Source organism: Folsomia candida, unplaced genomic scaffold (assembly GCF_002217175.1).
Source record: "Folsomia candida strain VU population unplaced genomic scaffold, ASM221717v1 Fcan01_Sc043, whole genome shotgun sequence".
Taxonomy (NCBI): Eukaryota; Metazoa; Arthropoda; class Collembola; order Entomobryomorpha; family Isotomidae; genus Folsomia; species Folsomia candida.
In genome coordinates this window covers 509,403-532,616 of record NW_019091235.1, presented here as the reverse complement: position 1 = coordinate 532,616, position 23,214 = coordinate 509,403, and the positions used below count along the sequence as shown (strand labels likewise).

At 36.8% G+C, this 23,214-nt stretch overlaps 3 protein-coding genes across 4 annotated transcripts; 2 read left to right on the top strand and 1 right to left on the bottom strand.

The window, feature by feature from the left end:
• Window positions 1-8,703: 8,703 nt before the first annotated feature.
• On the top strand, window positions 8,704-10,614 carry LOC118433149. Its single transcript, XM_035844809.1, has 4 exons — window positions 8,704-8,820; window positions 8,952-9,162; window positions 9,247-9,338; window positions 9,780-10,614. Exons 1-4 carry the CDS (start codon window positions 8,752-8,754, stop codon window positions 10,020-10,022), a joined length of 615 nt encoding a protein of 204 aa, XP_035700702.1. The 5' UTR covers window positions 8,704-8,751; the 3' UTR covers window positions 10,023-10,614.
• LOC110861599 lies at window positions 10,511-15,470 on the bottom strand. Its single transcript, XM_022110729.2, has 3 exons — window positions 15,353-15,470; window positions 15,181-15,240; window positions 10,511-11,692 (listed from the first exon to the last, which is right to left on the bottom strand). Exons 2-3 carry the CDS (start codon window positions 15,218-15,220, stop codon window positions 11,067-11,069), a joined length of 666 nt encoding a protein of 221 aa, XP_021966421.1. The 5' UTR covers window positions 15,221-15,240; window positions 15,353-15,470; the 3' UTR covers window positions 10,511-11,066.
• A 618-nt stretch (window positions 15,471-16,088) lies between these two features.
• LOC110861598 lies at window positions 16,089-17,688 on the top strand. 2 transcript variants are annotated; one of them, XM_022110728.2, is made up of 3 exons: window positions 16,089-16,454; window positions 16,708-17,209; window positions 17,278-17,688. In XM_022110728.2, the coding sequence occupies exons 1-3, from the start codon at window positions 16,424-16,426 to the stop codon at window positions 17,303-17,305; spliced, it is 561 nt and encodes a 186-aa protein (XP_021966420.1). In that variant the 5' UTR covers window positions 16,089-16,423; the 3' UTR covers window positions 17,306-17,688. The 2 variants fall into 2 exon arrangements, with proteins under 2 accessions (XP_021966420.1, XP_021966419.1); XM_022110727.2 differs by having other exon boundaries at window positions 16,100-16,454; window positions 17,414-17,688.
• Window positions 17,689-23,214: the final 5,526 nt, after the last annotated feature.

The following is a 23,214-nucleotide window of genomic DNA, read 5'->3' as shown; positions in this document are numbered from 1 at the left end:
TCGGGCGTGCAAAATCGGAAGTTTTTAATAAACCGGTTTTTCGATTGTTCGGATTTTTAAAATTGTGGCGAAACCGGTTTTCGTGTAATCGGATTTTGGAAAATTCTACGAAACCGGTATTAGGTTCTTTGCAGAAACCGGTTTTTAAAATCGGCTTTATTGCAAATTGTAAATAGTTCGGAAATAAAATAAACAAAGAATGCAAAATTAATTTTGGATGCCCTACTTACAAACCCCTCGAGACCTATTTTCTAATCATGGAGTTCAATTCTCTATCTCATTTCTTGAAATCAAATGTTACATGAAATTATGAATTGGTGCTGGTAGGTCTGAAATTGTAATCCTATATTTTGCATCACAGATAACTAGGGCTGATGGGTGCCCGCGCCCTGAGAATTTAGGCATTTATGGCGTAGGGCATTTGCCCTATTTTCCCGGCATTTAAATTAATGCCCCCATAAGCTCAAGGTTATAATAAATGCCTAGTACATTTATGACCTCGGCAAATGCCCAAAATTCCGGGCATTTATTTTCATGCCCAGGGCAACCTACAGCCCTACACATAACAACGTTCTCATTAGCTGAAGGTCTATCCCCCTAAGAGCAGATTTGGGTTTAAAATTGTTAAATTGGTGACTAAGAGCATCCGCCTTCGCGAATGAAGCACGTCTGCCTTACATTTCCCCGTGCTTAATATGCATTTCTCTTGCGACGTGCGATAGGACAATTATATCTAGTGTATAGTGCGTGCCGGTACGGCCCTCCGGGCCGTACGGCCTGGAGCCAGCGCTCCATCTAGAAGCATCGTCGGTACGGGCCAGTGTACGTCAATAAATGGGAAAATCATTTTTCATTCATATCCGACGTATGTTTATAGAGCTAGATTTAGCCATGGGTCCAGACTGTCTCTAGGACTCGAACACAGTGGAATAAGGAAATACCCTATTTCAAGGGTTGTTCATAAGTTTCATTGCTAAAAAAATATGTAGGAGCGTGCACCCACTGTGGGATTTTTTGAGTTTTTTTAAAACACTTATATAAAACAGCAACTCCAATTTTATATAAGTGTTTTAAAAAAACTTAAAAAATCCCACAGTGGGTGCACGCTCCTCCATATTTTTTTAGCAATGGAACTTATGAAAAACCCTTGAAATAGGGTATTTCCTTATTCCACTGTGTTCGAGTCCTAGAGACAGCCTGATTTTACCCTTTCTACCAGAATATTACAAGCATTACTGGGACGTCGATGGGATGGATAACGAACGCATCGTCGCCACGGGGATTCTATTTTGCAAATGAAAATATCGCACCGTCAAACATATGTCTTGCCCCTACTGCCAAGCCGATCAGTGGATCCGGTTATCACATCGCCATCACTTAGGAGCATAATCTACCCCCGACGGAAATTGAGATAATCCAGGGTCGGAGTATCGTCTTCAAAAATTCTCTCTCACGGCGTAGCACACCATTCGAGTTGGTGGATCCCACGAGGCGGGGACATCTTAAGTTCATCACGTTTTTCCTGGTCGATCCAGGGACCACAGTTTTGTCCACGGCGAAAGTGCCATGTCAGAAGAAATCCTGGTATTTGGGGCAAGTCAAGGAAATATTGGGGTCAAAGCTTCCCCTCAAAATTGTGGAACGTATCGTCCTCTTCCTGACTTCACACCCGCTCGGGCCGCACGAGATTTATCTTGACGACGATGAGGCCGATAAAGTTTCGGAGGCTGTTCAGAGGGGGCGACTTGACTGGAGGATGTGTCGAGAGGCGTACTACGCGCCTTGTAAGTCCGCCCCTCACGTGGGGCCACATACAGATTTGCCAAAGAAGCGAAATATTTATCCTTGAAAATTTCCTGACAAAGGTGAAAATTTAGATTGGTTTAGATCTCGGGAAAATTTGTACATCCAGCTATCTACGAGTTATTATTTGGTTACAAGATTCAATTAAATTTTGTATTAGAGTAGAAATGTGCAAATAATTTCTGCTAATTAGGTAGTTTGTCGTTTAGTCTTACGTATATGTATGACTTTGTGGTGAAAATCTTTAAATTTAAGATTTAGTTTTTACTGAATTGTTGTATTTTGTAGCTGCGTCTACAAGTGTTGGTAAATAGATAGTACTGGTGACTGATTGGTTAGAAGTTTTGTTAAATTTTGAATAGTTGTCCGTCTAAAAACCCCGAAATAAATTTGTATGTAAAATGTTTAATCACATCGCCCAAATATGTATCTACATGTATATAAAATATTTTTTTAATTCGCTTTAAATTGCCCTAACTTTAGCCTATTTGACTGCAGAAAATGCTTTCACATTGCAAAGTGACAAACTATAGAGGCTGAACAGGCGAAGAATGGCCACATAAATATGGCTTTAAAATCTTCGTGGTGTGAGAGAGATTGTTTCATAAGGTGGGATATATCGGCAGGCTAAAAGGCAATAGCAATCACCCAGTGTGATCGTGGACCAAAGGTAGGTCGCTCTGCGCGATTCAGATGAGATTCCGGTTTCGAGCCCGGACGGTTGCACTACATTTTTGCTAATTTTCCTATGCCAGCCAATATATTTAGCCCACAGTGGGTTGACCGAATTCGTTGAAATTTGCATATGTTATCAACAAACCAATCTATTTGTAGCCCTGTTTTAGGCCTTTTAAGATGGCCTTATAGATTTACTAAGATGTCTGTCTGTCCGTCCGTCTGTGCGCACGATAAATCTCTTTAAACACAAGCTATCGACTTGAAATTTTGCACACTTCATCTTCGGGTCAAAAGTAAGGATGAGTTCGGAGATGGGCATGATCGGCCAAATAGTTGGCCAATAGGGGTCTTTTCCACCCAAATGTGTTGCCATTAACTACCAAGATGGTATTAATGCCATCTTAAAAGGCCCCGCAAAGTTGCTTGGAGTAGGTTTTTTTTAAATTTTATTTGAAACATGAAGAAGTACAATACCTCAGAACCGGAGGTCGCAGTGAAGACTATTTCCTAATAAATAGGGTTGCTCATAAATACAGACTGTAAATCGACTAAAAATTGACGGATTCTAGGTCATCAAGACATGTGCGAACAGATCGCTTCATAGTGTAGTCGAAAACAACCAGGCATAATTTTGTGTGTACTTATTATGTCAAGAAAAACTGACAATATGTCATCGAAGTTGCCACACTGACAGGATCGAATAAGCTAGAACGGGAGGTTTACATCGCTTCGGTAATCAGTGATGTCGAGGGTGACGCCGTCACCCTTTGGGAAGGAAACTTTTCCCTTGTTTAAACCGAAAAGCGACAGGTCAAATGATACAGACACCGAGAAACTGCACAAGGGTGGATCAAAAACAAGCCAGAGAAGAAATCTATGGGAAATTTTTCATAGAAATCCTGCTTATTTCCTCCCATATGCCGTGGTAAAGGAGAAACCCCGTTTTATTCCGTATTATGTATGTCTGCCTGTACATATCTATGTACGGGAGTTTGCATGCAGAAAATAATTGGTCAATTGTTTAACAAAGCGGAATACATTTATCGAATCATGTGTATTTACATACATCAGTAAGATGTGTTTCATACTATCAACTTACTAAATCTACATTATAAGCTGGAAATGTCTTTCTGCAACGGAAGTGAAAGTAATTTTCCGAAACGGAAGTGAAAGTAATTTTCCGAAACGGAAGTGAAAGTAATTTTCCGAAACGGAAGTGAAAGTAATTTTCCGAAACGGAAGTGAAAGTAATTTTCCGAAACGGAAGTGAAAGTAATTTTCCGAAACGGAAGTGAAAGTTAAGTTTCGAAAATTCAAAACAAATTAAAAATTCAAAAATTACGAGTCAGATGTTAGTTATCTGGGAGTCGTTGTCTGATGGTGCTTATCTGGGAGTGGTTATCTGATAGTGCTTATATGGGAGTGGCTGTTTGATGGTGCTTATCTGGGAGTGGTTGTCTGATGATGCTTATCTGGGAGTGGTTGTCTGATGGTGCTTATCTGGGAATGGTTGTCTGATGGTGCTTATCTGGGAGTGGCTGTTTGATAGTGCTTATCTGGGAATGGTTGTCTGATGGTGCTTATCTGGGAGTGGCTGTTTGATAGTGCTTATCTGGGAGTGGTTGTCTGATGGTGCTTATCTGGGAGTGGCTGTTTGATAGTGCTTATCTGGGAGTGGTTGTCTGATGGTGCTTATCTGGGAGTGGTTGTCTGATGGTGCTTATCTGGGAGTGGTTGTCTGATGGTGCTTATCTGGGAGTGGTTGTCTGATGGTGCTTATCTGGGAGTGGTTGTCTGATAGTGCTTATCAGGGAGTGGTTGTCTGATGGTGCTTATATGGGAGTGGTTGTCTGATGGTGCTTATCTGGGAGTGGCTGTTTGATGGTGCTTATCTGGGAGTGGTTGTCTGATTGTGCTTATCTGGGAGTGGTTGTCTGATGGTGCTTATCTGGGAGTGCACAGTGGGCCAGGAATTTAAAAAAGTGGCCGTTAAGGCAGTGCCGCTGTTTGGCTTAACTAGTATACCATCTTACTCTTTGTAACCAACTTGACCTTGGTGTAAAATATTAAGGCACAGGTTCAAGCCAATCGGATAAACGAAGCGGTTAAAATTTGTATAATACATTACGGAGATAGGGATTTTACATCTTCTTACATTCCCGCCCATTCCCGTGCATCTATGACTAACTACTGGCGCCATTAATTAGGTAATACTGGTGGGATGATACACTGCTGCGACCAGCTGCGACCATCAAACTTTATTAAAACCACACCCACTTTTAGTCATTAAAGTTAAAAAAGTCAAATTTAGGTTGAATTATTTTTACTCAAATATGCTTTAAGTATACTCAATCATTGGGCTTTCTCAGCAAGCTGAGGTGGTAGCAGGATAATATCTTGGCTTTAAAAACCACACCCTCTATAGTAGAGGAATTTAAATTAAACATTTCTTGCTGAGAGGCTTAATGGCCGATCTTGTCATGCTTAACAACATTAACAATTGAAATTCGGATTACTTTTCAAATTGTTAAGGGATTTTTAATTTTTTTACTATTTGGGAAACCTTATGTCAATGGGCGAAATATATATGTCCAGATTTTTTAAATTCGACCACACCCCCTCCAAATTAAGGTTACAAGGTCAAAGAAATTGTAAAATATAATTAATGAATACCGCCAAATTTCAAACGCTAAAAATCGAACTGCCGATCGAAAAACTATCTCGACACCCTGGTCACTACCGGCAATGTTCAAATAGTCATATGCCACACCCCTAGTGGGTGTGGCCCTCTGCGACTTTTCGATTTTAACGGAACCATGTCATGTGATATATCATTTTTTTCAGCTCGACAAGGGGGTTTCTACGGAATACCTAAAATTGGGAAACCGCTCCCCTAGTAGGTGTGGTTCTCGGAAAATTTTCGATTTTAATAAAACCATGCGATGTGTTATGTCATGTTCTCAGCTCGACGAGAGGATCTCGACAGAATAATATAAATTTAAAAACCACACCCCCAGTGGGTGTGGCGTTCAGCCACTGAAAGTAGATGATTTTTTCCGATTTAAATTTTTCCCACACCGAAATAGCACCACCTGTATTTTTCCGTCTCCACGAAGGCTCGGGTTTCCGTTTGTGGCGGTTTTGAGTGCATTTTTAGCTCAAATATAAATTTGTCAAAAAGTTGTATGTTTTGTAATTTTAACGCTACATCAAAACCGAAAGAACTAAAACATTTTTTTTCTCAAAAAGTACTAAAAATAAGATTATAAAAATACGCTTCTAAAAATTTAAAACTTTACATACTATTTCGGAATTTTGAATAATGCAACAAGGAATTGTGAAAAACTAAATTTTTTGAACGTGGGTTTTTCTTAATTTACATAATGCAATTCTAATTATTTTGTCAAAGTCCCCTCATTTAGTTAAGAGAAATGATCTATTACACGACATGGTTTAATTAAATTCGAAAAGTCGCTGAACGCTGATTTTGAACCTCCTTCGCTGAACCCCCTTGTATAGCTGAGAAAAATGGTATAACACATGGCATGGTTTTATTAAACTCGAAAGTTTTCTGAAAACCACACCCACTGGGGGTGCGGTTTCCCAATTTTAGATACTCCGTCGAAACCCCCTGGTCGAGCTGGGAAAAATGATATATTACATGACATGATTCCGTTAAAATCGACTTTGCTTGGAGCCACACCCACTGGGGGTGTGGTGTCAATATTTTAATGATTCTGTCGAGATCCCCTCGTCGAGCTGAGAAGAATGATGTATCATATGACATGGTTTCATTAAAATCGAAAAGTCGCCGAGGGCCACACCCACTGGGGGTGTGGCAGGTGACTATTAAAAATTACCTCATATAATATATGCTCTAGGTTATTGTTGCACACCAAAATCTAATTTTTATTTCTTCAAATTCGGCTCATATATATTTTTGGCCAAAATTTATTAAATCTGGCCCACTGTGGAGTGGTTGCCTGATGGTGCTTATCTGGGAGTGGTTGTCTGATGGTGCTTATCTGGGAGTGGTTGTCTGATGGTGCTTATATGGGAGTGGTTGTCTGATGGTGCTTATCTGGGAGTGGTTGTCTGATTGTGCTTATCTGGGAGTGGTTGTCTGATGGTGCTTATCTGGGAGTGGTTGCCTGATGGTGCTTATCTGGGAGTGGTTGTCTGATGGAGCTTATCTGGGAGGGTTGTCTGATGGTGCTTATATGGGAGTGGTTGTCTGATGGTGCTTATCTGGGAGTGGTTGTCTGATTGTGCTTATCTGGGAGTGGTTGTCTGATGGTGCTTATTTGGGAGTGGTTGTTTGATGGTGCTTATCTAGGAGTGGTTGTCTAATAGTAGCTATGCTGGGTGGTTATTTCACTGCGAAGTGAAGTGGAAATTAGTTAGATTCAGAGTTTCGTCACTTCTGTGGAAGTGAAGTGGAAGTGAGTTCATGGATCCAGACTTTTGTCAGTTCTGTGGAATTGAAGTGGAAATGAGTTCATGGATCCATAGTTTCGTGACTTCTACAACCAACAATTCTGTACGAGTTTGTCACTCCACTGCGGAGTGGAGTGGGAGTCAGACAGGAGTACTCGGAATTTGTCACTCCACTGCGGAGTGGAGTGGAAGTGGAGTGGGAGTCAGACACGAGCACACAGAAATGTCACTCCACCACTTATCTTTTACTTCCGTTGCCGACAGATATTTCCAGCTCTTATTTTCGCTCGCCCGGCGGGAGACGGGCTTATACGCTAGTAGTAAATAAACGTATACCCGACTAAAAATCTGGTTTAGTCATGTATTGACATATGTATGTACTCGGAATTGGTACATGTCATGACTAGTATGTATCAAAATTTTTTGATTTGGTTATAAGTACATACATATAACTTCCAAGAAGATTGGTAGTTGTACATACATACATATCTATCTATGTATTTATGTGTGTAGTTTGTCACTGACTGGTAAATATGTCATTATCACAACATTTGACAATCTGACTGAAATATGTATTAGTTAACAGAAGCTGTTTAGATAAGCATCGAGCTTAGCCCATCTTGCCAGTGTCTAGCTTCAACCGTGGTCCATGAGTCATGCTAACGTGATAAGGAGCATTATCCAATGTGTACACGGAAATTATGAAAATATGCATACATGGGTATATTCATATATGTATGTCAACATACATTCACATGTATACATAATAAAGTATAAACTTTTATTAGGCTGCATTTCGTATGCTCATATGGGGCTGTGCAAATAGCATGTGATCGATTCGAGTGGGGATAGGGGCCAATCCATCTTATCTTTCCCATGTTAATTATTTATAACATGGGACATACATACATACAGGTTACACCATGAGAGTATGAACAAAATTTGACGAAAATCGATTGCATGCTTTACGTACGACCCCTACGCATATATATTTGACACGCATGGGTACATGTGTATACATATATTTACAAAACGTACTTATGTCTTAAGATTAGTCATCCTCTTCAAAGAATTGCAAGCCAGTGGCCGCACTAGCGAGCGTGGATACAGGGAAACTGTTCTCATGGAAATTTTGCTGTGGCGTCGTGCAATGCATTGGTTCCCACGGTCTCGTGGGACTCAAGTACAAAATGATCGACCTTAATGCGACCAAATCAAACCAAAATTCAAAAATTATGGCGTAGATGAACTAAACGCCGATCAATTTTGGATTTGGCAGCATCCGTCCGGCGCCACAAGGCTGTAAGAACAGGAAATCCGATTTATCGGTAGGCGCTTAAAATGCTTCCGATCGGTGGCGTTGATCTCTAAATTATCTATGTATTTTTATCATGCCTTTTCCATCAATGCCAAGATAATTGATTAAATTTATAAATAGTGCTATTCAAATGTTCAATTCATTTTGCCCAATCGGCTAGATTTGAATTTTATTAAATTAAGTATTTCTTAACTTTCCAATCACTGTTTTAAATATCATCCCCATGACCATCTTTTTAAAATGGTGGATTTTTATCTACAAAAATTCCCAACCTTGATAAATAGGCCACATATATACATAAGTACATACGAAAATCCTTGTGAGAGCCGTATCCCTCAGGGGCTTATATAAAATGTCCCCATGGCCCAAACCACCTTCCGCGTCCACTGAAATAAGTTACCCTACAAAATCCTACCCTTCATGTCACCATTTTCTTAAACGAAGTCATTCCTTAACTCCCTGCCTAACTGGGTGGACACATCGCTTCCAAATTCGCTCGAATTTTTTTCCAAAAAATGGAGTTTCATATTTACTACCGTGGTTCACTGCAAGCTTGGACGAAAGTTATCGCAATTTTGCAAATTGTACGGATAAAAAATCTATACATACTATTTTATATATATATTTTACATATATTATTTTTAAAATTATTTTACATTCCTAAAATTTCAAAATTTTTAAATGGGGTTTACACATGTGTCTAACTATTGGTCAGATTTTGGCTGCAATTTCTCTCTACGTTGGCGTCAGTGTTCTCTTTTCTGGTGGTCGTATGGCGCTCGCCCAGGTAACTTTCCCCCTCAACGGAACCACGCCGAGTGATACCCTGCCTCCAACAACCGATTCCTTGGACCATTTCAATTCTGTCCAGCACCAAGCCGTGCGAGACTTGGAACAGAATTTGACTAAACTTTCAAACAGAGTCGGTACGAAAAATATATGTATGTATGTACATATGCCGAATTTTGCAATATTTGAATAATTCCCTAAAATCAGGACTCAATTTGCAGGTGCGATATTAATCGAGGTCGGCATTTACATGATTCTAGTTCGAGTCGTCACCTTGGTCTTGTCCGTAATTTTGTTTCACGGGGTAGCAAACGTAAGAATGCAGTCTTTGAAATATATGTGCATAGTGTTAAAATAGTACCAAATGGTATTAGTAATCGCTTGGTAACTCTACGGACAATATGGCATTGATAAGAAATACCGGTATTACGGTATTAAAAAAATAACTGTTGGTAATCTGGTACATATATATTAATGCACGTCCTCCGCATTCATATTGCTACCGCTTGGTATTAAAGGTACACTGGCCCGTTAAAATTTGCTATTGATATTAGAAAACTTTAACACCAAGCTATTACAAAATATGTAATATGTGGCTCCGTATTAATATAATTTTAATACCAAGTGATAGTAACTTTAGTACACAGAAAACAGTACCTGCGTGACAATACCAAATTTCTAATAAGTGTAGTAAAACAAATTGCACAGCCATTCATTTTTTATTTTTTTTGCATTTTTTTGCACTTTTTTATAGCGAATCGCTGACATGTGTCGACCCTGGCTCATCGCTCAAGCCATCTTTCTCTTGCTGGCGACCGTCTTATTTTTCGTGGGATTGACATTCTCCACCTCTGACGAGTGTACCAATTATGCTGGAGCTGCTGGGCTTATCAACAACGCGTACTGCATGTGGGTGGTGTACGCCTTCATAAATGAGTTGCGGGAGGAGGAAGAAGCCAAGCGGCTTGGGAAGGAAAATCATGAAAAAAGGTTGTAATTTTGTGCATTTTCATCTTTAAAAGGGAAATTTGCAGCAATTTATCCTGAACTAATGAGAGATAAGCAAATTTTTAATAAAATTTTTATATAAAGTTAAATAAAGTTTGAGGCACGATTTATGTAAATGATTTGCATCCAATGTCAACTAGATTTACATAGGGATGTACATATGTACATATGTATACGTATGTATATAAATATAATGTTTTTTTATGTGCAATTTTTGGTTAGACTAATTTGTTGCTCATTACTTACATACTACGATTTCAATGCTAGCTACATAAATATAGTCAAATTCTTAAATTTCAAAATTTGAAATTTTTAATAAAATCCAGTTAAATGAGTCATGGAAATTCGCACTTTTGTTAATAAATTATGTACATATACATGCAAACTTTGCATTGCAAAGTGCCTACATCATGACATCATTTCTAAATTATTGCTACTGACAAACAATCGATTTATTTACACGTTTTAATAAAAAGCTCATGAAATTATATATTTTATTTCGCAGTACTTTATCATCCTGTACAAATGTATTACAGTAAATTATGTAAATTATGATTAGGAAACATACGTAGAAAACATGACTTAGATGCCAAAAACTGCATGAGAAATTGATGATTTGCAAATCCAAACAATTGGAAGACCGGAGACCAGATTACTGTAATTGGACAATGCAATTTGCCCATCCATGATAAATATAAATGATTTAAATGTATGTTTGGTCTAGGTTTTTTAATTTACTTAGGTTAATCAAGTTAAAAAACAACGTCAATCAATTTGTACATTTACTATCTTAACCGCAAATCTACAACACATTTATAAACTTGTGCTCTTCTCAACTTCCTAAGTTAACATCATCGCTTTCACTGAATTTTCAAAGGTTAAAATCTAACAAATTTCAAAATTCTATTATTACAATGGGATCGAGTTTTTAATGCTGTGGAGTGTGGAGGAAATATTTACATACATATTTTTAAATGATCGTATCTTTACAATATACAATTCGATATTTTTCGTAGACCTGTAGTTTTTCTCCTCAATAACCAAAAAATGGTCGTTTAAAGACTCTTTCCCACAAAGATGGATAAACTTTTAACCCCGGCCATTGCATATTTCGCCCCACACAAATCATAATTCTTTCCCGTGTCAATTCTCTCAAACGGGTAATTTCATCCTGAATATTTTCCGGAAACGTGTCCACTTGCGCGGAACATACCGGAATGCAATCCTGCACGAATAAACTTTCTTGACTAAAGTGGAATTTATAGTCTTTATTACATTGATCCCAATCCGTGTCAGAGTCCACGTGTGTAACAACCAATACAATGGGCACCTTGCTACGACACATGTCTACATAATATCGACGAAAAATTGCAAATGATGATTTTAAATCGTCACCCTTTTTAACGACAAAAATCAAAACGTGAATTCCATCGTCTTGTGAAATTTCGTACAAAGATTTTCGAAATCTTTCCGCTGCCATGTGTCTGGTTTCAATGAGACCATCGCCAAGACCCGCTGTGTCGTATACTTCTACGAATAAGTCATCGCCACAAGGTAGCCTTACTTTCTGGGTACTTCCGGTACACGGGGCTGCACTGTGAGACACTTTCGCAATATCTTTCCTGGCGAGTAGGTTAAAAATAGAGGTTTTTCCGCTTCCTAGAAATATCGGTACATATAAATTGTAGACTACAATTAAATTTTCAGAATAAAATACGACAATTTATAGTATTTTATTCTGAAAATTTAATAGAATGACTTACAATGGAGATCTCTCAACGCGTGCTGTCCGATTTTGACAAGAGCATTATCAATCGACCATAAATTAATTTATGTATGTATGGGGCTGTCCATAAATTACAAAACTGCATTTTTAATAGATCCAGTAAGGCATTCTGAAGAAACATATTTTCGAATGTTTTAACTGGTGTTAATTTTACATATTAAGGGTTCTGTCGTCGAGAATCTGAATAATTAATTTTATGAATATTGCCTAGATTATGATGATCATTATTTTTGAATGCTTCACATGATAATGAAAAATTTGTATGTATTTGACATGATAATGAAAATCTGAATGTTGACATGATAATGAAGATGAATTTTAGTGTATGACTTTATGTGCCGTAAGACAGACAGAGGTACGGAAATTCAAATTTGTTGCCAGTCAGTTTGGATTTAAGTGGAGATTTGTCCACATCTTATCTCACCTTGTGTAGTTTTTGAACCTTATTGTGACCTCCCAGTGGCGGATAAATAGGGTATGTGGGGTAGGTGTGACATAGGGGCCCCCGCGCAGCCCCCGGGTGCGGAGTGGTGTATATGTATACATATTACTATACTCAAGTTTAGTCAACGAATTTCGAAAAATAAATTTACTGATACTTCGGATAAATTATTATTAGGTTAGTTGCTATTAAGAACTCGCATAACTATTAGTTTTGGAAAACTACAATTAGGTGGTTAGGTATTTATGTATATGTTTTGAAGGTACATACATAATTCGATTACAATTATTTATTGCCGATTTGGAATAAATTTCTCACCGGTCTGTTATAAATTCATAACGGGTCAGTGGTAGACTCAAATATATATCTTCGATTCGATTCTGCATGTCATTGCAACCGAGTTATTTCCAGTGTAGACTATGTAATCTTGGTAGTTGCTTTTTTTTGGTTTCGAACATTTTTTGCAAGCGAGTCCGCAAAATTTTCGCAAACTTTAGTGGCCTAATAATAAATGTGGGGGCCCCTCAACAGAGGGGAGACATTTTTTCGCCAAAAACTGATTTTTTGTATTCTTGAAATATAACGAATATGTCCCAAAAATTATATTTCAAGAAAATTTGGCGATAATAAAGTTTCATATCTGTCAAGGGGCCCCAAAAATTTATTATCAAGCCTAAAGTGTGCGAAAATTTCAGAGGTGGGCAAGATCAAAGTTTTCGGGGATCAACAAAAAAGGTCAACATCAATTTTTGATCCTCGCAAGATAAAGATCAAGATGAAGATAAGTCTGTCGAATACTAAAGATCAAGATCAAATGCCACATCAAGATTATAAGATCAAATCATATGTAAATTCCAACTATGTTGCAGATATTTTATATATATAAACCGATAAATACATACATAGAACTGCGTGTAATGTACATTGTACATACGTGTAGTGTGTACACTACAAATCTAGATAACCAAAATTAATTTTCTAACTAATTTTAGTTATTCAAAGCTGACAGCGTGGACGCTATTATAATTTTGTCTAGTTATATCTATTGGTTAACAGGACGTTTACCGTGATTTTCTAAGTTGCCTTTATACTTCATTTCTTTAAAAATTAAGCAATAGTTGAAGTATCAAATTGTCGCAAATTGTTGACGAGCTAATAATATTCGAATGTAGGCAATAGATCGTCGTTTGAAGAACTGGTTCCATTAATCAGTAAAAAAACTAAACCTCGTATTTTTCGTTTCCTTGAATGTACTTTAATGTAATGGATAAAGAAAATAAGAAATTTTACAAAATTTATGCTTTAGAATGCTACTTTTCATATTTTTAATTTTGATTTTGAATTTACAGATCAAGATCGAAGGTCTTACAGAGCAAGATCAAGATCAAAAGCGAGATCCGGCCATCATAAATCATGATATTATCTAGATCTTTGATCTTTATCTGATATCTGAAATAATGATCTTGCCCACCTCTGGAAAATTTTGCAGAATCGCAAGCAAAAATGGTAAAATAAAAATAATGTTCCCCTCTATATATTAATCGGTGTCTTAATCTAGCTCGCCCAATTGACGCCGAATTCCCCACGGGTCTAGAGAAATTTCATAGCAAGTTAATATTCCCCGCCTATTTTGATCGTTGAATTGGGAATTATTGAGACGATAGTCATCAGTAGTTCGGATTAAAAGTAAAGACAAATAATTTAAGTTCGCTAATAACTTCGGTCATTTGTAAAGCGATACGGTCTGGCTTAATTTTATCTTTTGGAGCGGTGCAACGTAGTGTAGACTGAATGATTTCTTTAAGAAGTTAAAATAGTTCGATTACACTACCGCTATCAAAAAATGTCGCCAATCGGAGTTCTTTATAAGAAAAATCATTTTCCCTATCAAGTCAGCGAGTATAATTTAGTTAAATCGACAAAATGTTCTTGCTGAACATAGTACACAAATTAACAGAAACAAAATATTATAAAATCAAACATACTCTTATTTTATTTGCTGTAAAATCTCGCGGTAAAAAGGTTTCCACCTGGCCCATACAGTTCGCACCCAATTCCATTCAAAGCTTATGGCAACTTAAAACTTTAGACATAGGGTTTTGAATGGAATTGGGTGCGAACTGTGTGGGCCAGGTGGAAACCTTTTTACCGCGAGATTTTATAGCCAAAAAAACAGGAGTAGTTAAAAATTTTAAATATCACAAAAATCTCCCACCTAGGGGCCCCGAGTTGGCTTTATCCGCCACTGTGACCTCCTCAACCCCACCTCCAAAGACTGTGTGGCCTTCTGCCATTGGCCGGTGAGGTTGAGGAGACCTTCCTCTTACCAGGACGTTGGCTTCGGTTTTTGGCAGTGAAATGCCCTTTTAAAGTGAAGTTCAAGTCTTAATAAATTAGTGTCTCTTCAACCTGCAGAACAATAACATGTATTTTCCCCTCGTCTCTCTTAACACTCTAAATTTGTAAGTAAATGAAAAATTGTGTGATTAATAAATGACGCCGACCAAGTAACCACCATTCTGTGACCACACCGCCACTTATTTACGCCTACACGGTCACATTTCGCCCTCGAGTTACACATTAGTCACACACAAACAAAGAAACACATACAGTCCTCGATTTCAAAACTACAGTTTCTGAAAACGGGCGGTTTTGGCACGAAACGTGTTTAAAATTCGCACCCTTTCGCACAAATTTGCGCATTATGAGAAACAAAAAACTACGGGTATGCTTATTTTTTGTGAAGGAAATAAAATTGGTCCCAAGAAAATCTGAGTTTTAAACAAAAGACCTGCATTATGAGCATCGGGAGATCCTGCCTTTTGCAAATTTTATATTACATAATTAAGTAAACTTGTAACACATAGATTGACAAAATCGAGGAGCATACGCTGGGAGACCTCCATTTCTCTTGGTTACCTGGTATTCCCGCTAAAACTGCAGAATATTCCCGGGCCATCCTTCTGGTTTTTGTGGTTGCTGTATTAAGTATTAATATTGTACTAAATATATGTATGTATTTGACCATAAACTATTTACTCCTATCACAATAAAATGATCAATTTAATTATGTATTACAATAAAATTTTACCTGTAATTAATTTATCTGTGGCTGTGGATCATAAATAACTCATGAAAAATGCTTGCAGCCAACTAATAATTTCTGTACCTTATCGTTTTGTTTTTATGAAGCAAGAAATTGGGTCAGGCCGGTGATTAACCACATATAAAATATTCAAACATGAATATTTATATTTCCTGGAGTGCCGTCTTTTTAAGTTTACTTAAGTTTTTTTATTTGTGTTACATAAATGTGTAAATATGTGGGTATATTAGAAATGTAAGATAATGGAGGTAATACATAGATTCTAATACTCGATAATAATTCTAATAATATTTCAAAGAGTAAATTACTTACGAGTTCGCGTCATTTGCGACGTTAACAGAAAAGCAAAGTCGCCAACAATTTTGGCTTAAAAAATTCGCTTACGAACATGTGTAATTAGTTCGCAATTTTATGTCTTGCTGCGAAAACTCGTAGTGAACACCCCCAAGAATGAGGTAGGAAGTCCACATTAAAGTAAATACTATCCCTATAAACAACCTGTTTATTTATTCGCCCATTGTGTATCTACACATGTACATATGTACACATCCAAAACTGTCAAAATGCATTATTTACATACATATTTAAACAAACTGTTTCATACTCCAACTTATTTTTGTCCAGAGTATTCATGTCAACGGTTAACCATTCTAAGAATCCGGTCCAAATTAGTATTACACAAAAGGAAAGGACGCATATTTAAGTACACTCTTGCAAATATTTTCCTTCCATTGAAAAGCAAATGCACTCTAAATAAATTCTATATAAATTAAACTACATTAAATCCAGAGTACCGTTAACCGGATAACAAGTAAAGTTTACTTTGGATTTAGTGTATGTTACTTAATCTATGTGGATTTCAGAGCCAAATCAATTTTCAACATTATTTTTAAGAGTGAAGTAAGTATTGCATGTGCAAATAAGCCAAAAAATAAAATAGGTACTCTTCACGGAATACGTTGCAGTTTGATATTGCCAATTGAACCACGGAGACGATAAAAAATATATTCTATATTTTTTCACACATTTCTTCCTTCCTTAACGTATGTTTGCATAATGCCTCACGTCTTAATTTGTGGATTACCTGGTAAGATTAGTAAGAGTTGGGATGCAGTTAATAATAATTCTTAATTTATATCAATGAAAAAACAATTAGTTAATCACATTTCCCTACGTCAGATATTTATTTTCAACATTTCTAAATCCATATTCATGCCAAATTTGAGCTTCGAAAATTTTGCAATTAATTCCTTCCAGATTTACCCATACCGTGCAATGCTATAAAGTACTTTTTCCAATTATGTAATCTTGACTAATCAACATCACTCTTTTTTATCCAGCATCGGGAAAACGAAGTCTGAAAAATTTGTTAGAATGCGTCCCAAATTCTGCAATATCCTGCGAATTAATGCCGATTGGACAACTTAAGCAAACTTTGACCAACCTAGACCCTATTATCCCCTCCTGTATCATCTACATACTACGCCGCGGCCGGATTACTGATGCCATGGACCATTTCGCAGTGTCAGATAGAAACTACATATTCAACACGACCCTTCCCACCATTCTGTTTATTAGTCATTGTGATTACCCAAGTCATTACGGATGGTGGGAAGAAAATAAGATTTTCGCCGCAAAATTCGGCATTATCCCAACCATCCCAGTAATCCTTGGTTCGCTTCGCAATCCAGACCAGTGTCGGCAAATTGAACAAGGCTCCGTGGCCGCGGTACGGGCAGAGACAAAACGAAAATTAATTGACGCCATCCGAACGAATTCGGGGACGGAATGGATTCCTCCAATGCAAAATCATCTAAGGAATAAGTGGAAATTTTGGGAAAGGTATTCATGCACACAAATAGGTTTGGGATTGTGTATCTTATGTTTCCTATTTTTATTCGTGTTTATAGTTTATATTTACTTTTCAACTCCGGATAGTAATAGAGAAACAACGGAGATTCACATTATTTCGGAGAACGATACTTTTACAATTGTTGCTTACTTAAACGATTCCAAAATTTGAAAATCAATCCCTTTCTTTTTCAGGCAATTCCCAGCATCATTTTTATATATTCGTAACCTCCTGCTACACTGGAAAGGGATTTATTTTAATAGGATAATACACAACAAATATTTGTTACAGATATATCCACTAATTCCGGAAGTTTTTATTCATGTGTGTAAAATTATTTTAGCAGAAAACACTTTCAATTGGTATAAATGGTTGATACACTCTGTAAACGCACGTTACAATCTTAAAATCTGTTGAATTTAAGGAAATAATGTACATATAAATAAATAAATATTTGTGATAATTCTGAGCGATAGTGTCTCATTTCTTGGGAAATTTGGGCAGTAAGGATTATAAGTACGTTTACCATACGCATACGTTCACCAAACGAGTCGACCAAAAGGGAATAAATGTTAAGCATTATACAGGGTGGTTAAAATGTCACGCTACAATGGAAAATTTTTCGATGGGAAAAATCCATAAATTTCCATTAGTTACCGAAATTTTGTCTCTAAAATGCAACATTTTAAGAATTTTGTCATCAGTTTTGATAATAATTTATAAAAATCTCAATCCCAAATCTTGTAACTAATGGAGATTTAGGGACTTTTCCCATTGAAAAATTTTCCATTGTGGCTTGCATAGCTGGAAAATCTTACAAGATTTTTGAAGTGTACTACTAACACTTCGCTAGTGTACTAGCAGGAAAAAAGTTCGTTTTTGCTAAAATTGAAATTTGACGCAAAAGTAAGAAACAATGAACCTCGAAACGGCGGTTCCTTGAAATACGTCTACAGTTACCCCTAATGGCAACATACTTTGGACTGATCTTCCCGCTTATGGTCACAACCGAATGGTTCTACTAATTTTCAAAGCCCGTGAAATTCGGTAGGACAATGGATACAAAAATAAATCCCGAAGATAAAGAGGCGGGGTAAGCATCGACGAAGCATGGCTTTATCTTCATGATTCCTCCAAAGATATACTACACTATGAATCAGCAGGAACCTGAGCAGTGGTGCGGGAAGCTTGGAAAAATTTTTGTGAAGATTATGATGGTTGCGGCAATGATCATAGCTCCACCCTATCAGTGAGATATAGTATAATCTGGAAATAAGCACACTCGATTAACTCATCTTCAACTTTCATAACCTTGTCTTTTATTATTTGATTCCTTTCATGCCTTTTAAGTTCTTCAAGTTATGTACGTATAACCGAGCAAAAATTATCCCCGTCTCTATTTTTTGACGGTTTGCAACTGTAGCCGAATCTGTGCTGGCTTTTGGGTCGACTGTAAATAAAGCAACTTTGGTCTGCTTGCTAGGACGTGGTCAAGTCCATTTTTATTTTCATCCGTGCAGATAATCCATGTCACAAGGATTGGTAGAAAGCAAAAAAAACAATTGAAAAAGCTTCAAAATGCTCCAGTCCGACATATAGTTCATTAAAATTGTTGGGAATTTCCCTTAATACTACAATATTTATTTTTGGTTGGATTTTGTACACTGTATTTTCCTTATGCTAATATTTTATATATAAATATAAGCACTTTGCTTTACAGTGTCCCACAAACTACAATAATTTAATTACTCAGATCAAAGTGGACAAACCCGACGAGTCGAACGCAGTTAACTTAGATGTTTTTATATTATGAAGTTTTTTTTACTACAATACGCGCTTTTTCCAAACAAATTATTTACCTCGTATTTATACTCGTCATTTCAATTTTATTTTGATTTCACGATAGATTTCACGTTATTTTAAATTTTGGAACGTATAGTTGATCGTAATTCATTTCACAATTATTTCATTTTGTTGATAGAATTGGAAATTGAAATCCCGAGTTTGGAAGGAATCTCAATCCTAAACTACGGTTCGGAAAGCCAAAGTAATAATAAATGAATAAAACCTCCGATGCACTGTGTAACAAGTAAAAATACAATACACAAACCATACAGGGCATCCTCGACCATAGTTAGAGTTGACTATAAAGAAATTAACGCTGTTTTCATTTTTCAAAAGTTGAAACACTTTCAACTTTGGAAAATGGAGTGAAAACTAAACCAAACTTAAAGCAAAATGAATGCCACTATAAACTTCCATTTGCTGTTGGCCTAGCGTTAATTTTTCGTGAAAGTAAAATAAATCCGAAGACACATAAACTGTGAAAATTAAATCAAAACATGGCTAGAATGAAGAGTACGAAATAGGCCTTAAGAGGATCATCCAATAATGTAGACAATTTTGCCTGAGGGCTTTCGTTGGTATCAAACTATTCAAATGTTTATATAGTAAACCGTCAAATAAATAGTTTGAAATTGAAATGGTACAGTAGAAAAAAGAGTAATTCATCAATCGAGACGCAGAATTTTTATTGACTCCTCATTTTGTTAACCTCTTTCGCACAACTGATTTTTAAATAAAATTTCCGTTCGGCACGATGCTGAATTCATATATACATCTGCTATGGATTTGTATACATACAAAAGTGGATGCCAGTATCGCTAATATTAATTGAAGCGACTTATCTATCGTTGCATCTCACAAACTAGGAATTAAATCCAGCACAAAGAAAAGTTACAAAAGAAAAGCACAATAGCGGGAACGGTGAACTGAGAGGACGCAAAAATTTCCATTCTCCCTACTGTAGTTATTTAATTTATTGAAATTACTGAAGTAACTACGTTGTTTACTACAATTATCACTTAAATATTTTCCTTCGAACTCTCCTGCATACAATTAAAGACAAAACTTTAGTTGGTCGTCACGTCGGTCCCAGTCCTGACCGTGTTTGGCAGCAAATTAAATTGCAAGCAATTGAGTGGGTCTGGACTGGGCTAATATTCAGGCAAGAACTTTGTCACTCAAAATCTCTTTGGACAGTTAACAACAAATCGTAACAATTTTCCTTATATTGCTATGTCTGGAATAACGGAGGACACGTTAAGGCGAGTGGTGGAAGAAGTCGTGAATAAGGCGAACGACAAATTACTGGAGGAGGTTCGATCGCTGACTCAGGAGGTGTCAAAAATTAAAGCTAAGACGGACAACTTAGAAAAGAGGATTGACGGGGTCGAGGCTGACGTGGTACGTGAGATGGCGGCTGTCCGTGAGGAACTTAAGGAACAACAGCAACGTGTGATAAGGATGTCGAATCTAGTCTTGATGGGAGTCCCTGAATCTGGCGAGGGCCTTAAGTTAGCAGTAAAATTAATGGGTGTCATTTATCCTACCTGGACAGGTCCATTAATTGATAACAGAATTGGTGTCCCGAATAAGAAGGGGCCAAGGCCGTTACGGATTCCCCTTCCGTCTGCGTCTGAGAGAGCAAAAGCACTTAGGGAGTGCGTTAAACTTAAGGAACACCGTGAGTTTGATAAGATATCGGTCAGAAGGGATTTGACAAAGATTCAGCAGCAAGAAATTCAACTGAGGTCACCAGTTGGAACAAGGTCGGCAAAGAAAAGGAAGCGTCAGCAGACTGGTGAAGACAACTCGAGTAAAAAACATATGACTGGTATTGACGATATGGATCTCGGATCTACTCAATGATTAAAGGGGGCGATCGGACATGGCTCATCCCGGCAAATCACACTTGGGCACCAAAATGTTCGATCGTATCGGGACAAATTTCATAACATTATTCAACTCATTTCTTGTTTTAATCTTGATATATTATGTTTATCAGAAACTTTGTTCAAAAGTGATACTGAATACTGCATTCCGAGAGATTACAGTTTATACAGAGAGGACAGACCGACCAGAGGAGGAGGCGTAGCGGTGTTGCTTCACAAAAAATTTAGTGCTTATCGAGTAATTGTAAAAGATGTAGAGTGGTTCAGTGATTCAACTATGGAATACATATGTGTATCTGTGCAACAAGGTCACCATAAATCGTTTGTAATATGTTGTGTTTATATTCCAGAACCGAAGGCGAATGATTTAGAAAATTTTGATCTATTATTGTGTTACTTGTTAAAATCGAAAAAGGATGTGTTTATTCTTGGACATCTTAATATAAACTTGTTGGAACAGAGTAAGTTAACCAAAAAATTTGTCGACACTCTTCGCAGACACTCGTTGTTGCAAATTGTAAAGTCACCAACCAGAGAGGATAATTTATTAGATGTGATAATTATTCATAAAAGCCAGTCTGTAAATATTGCGTTATGTGAAGTATCTGACCAAGTTATATCGGACCATCGTTTTAGTTATTGTAAGTACATTTTTCCTAGTAAAGTGGTTGAAAGGGAGAAGCGTGTCAATGCACGTAATTTTGATAAAATTAATTATGAGAGTTTTGTAAATATGTTAAGTAATGATGAACTGTACTGTGATGATAATTTAGCTGAAAAATTTATTAATGTAATGACAATTGTGTTTGACTTAGAGGCTCCGTTTGTGGAAAAGAAAGTTCGCGAGGGAAAGTTATTATTTGTTTCTGGTCATACAAAGAGTTTGATAATTGAGAGGAATAATTTATATAAGGAATGGAGGGTGAATAATTCTAGTTATGTACATCAGAAATATAGATTTGTTGAAAAACAGATCAGATCAAGTATTAAGAGAGATATGAAGATGTACACTTCAAAAATGCTAGGAAAAGTTGGTGTTTGGAAAACTTTGAAGAATCTTGGGTTGACGTTTGGTAAAGTGCAGGGACAAATTGGGCCAGATATAGATCTCGATGAAATTAATAATTACTATTGTACGATGGGTTTTCCCCCTGGGAAAGCACATCTTGACTCTTTATCTAGTAACCCTACAGTATTATATAATGATGACGTGTATTTTAAAGTTAAATCTGTTTTCATGTATGAATTATTGCAGGCATGGAAGGGGATGAAAGATAAGAATAACAGAGCTGACGACACTACTGGTATATCCAAATTCATGTTAAAGTTAGTTATGCCAATTCCTTCTGTTCAACAAGCTGTGTTAAATGTTATAAATGAATCATTTAGTTCTGGTGTAATTCCCGATATCATTAAATACTCCAGGATTGTACCGATTCCCAAAATATCCTACGCCACACAACCGTCTGACTTTCGCCCTATTGCTGTAAATGCGAATCTGATGCTTATCATGGAAAGGATTTACAGTAGTAGATTGGAGAAATATATTTACTCTAATAAGTTCCTTTCAAAATATCAATTTGGCTTTCGGAAAGGTCACAGCACCGAGCAGTTGATTCTAGCAATGAGTGATTTGGTTAAAATAAATGTTGATAAGGGGTTAATTTGTGCTATGATAAGTATTGACTATGCCAAAGCATTCGATTCTTTGCCCAGAGAAAAACTCTTATATAAATTGGCGACACAGTTTAAAATATCTGATCATTGGCTCAGGAGTTATTTTTGTAACAGGAAGCAATTTGTTTATCAGAATAGTAGAAAATCGACGGTACAAAAGACATTATTGGGAGTTTTGGCTGGATCTATTTTAGGTCCAAGACTTTTTTCTCTTTTTTTGAATGATATGTGCTTTGTGATAAAAAATGGTACGTTATTTTGTTACGCTGATGATGGGACTATTATTTTTATTGGTAACATTAACCAACTGGCAGAGTTGCAGTTGCGTATAAACAGTGATATGGCTGCTCTTGTTAGTTATGCGCAGGTAAATGACATGACACTACACCCTGGCAAAACTAAGTTATTGATGTTATCGAGTAAACCGAAATTAAAATACTTGGGTGATTTTAATGTACAAATTTGCGATGTTACAATTAATCCATCCGATTGTTTAAGATGTGTTGGTTATATATTTGATTCGACTCTAAGCAAATTACATATAAATGATATGGCAAAGAAATGTTTTTATCGTATTCGCTGTC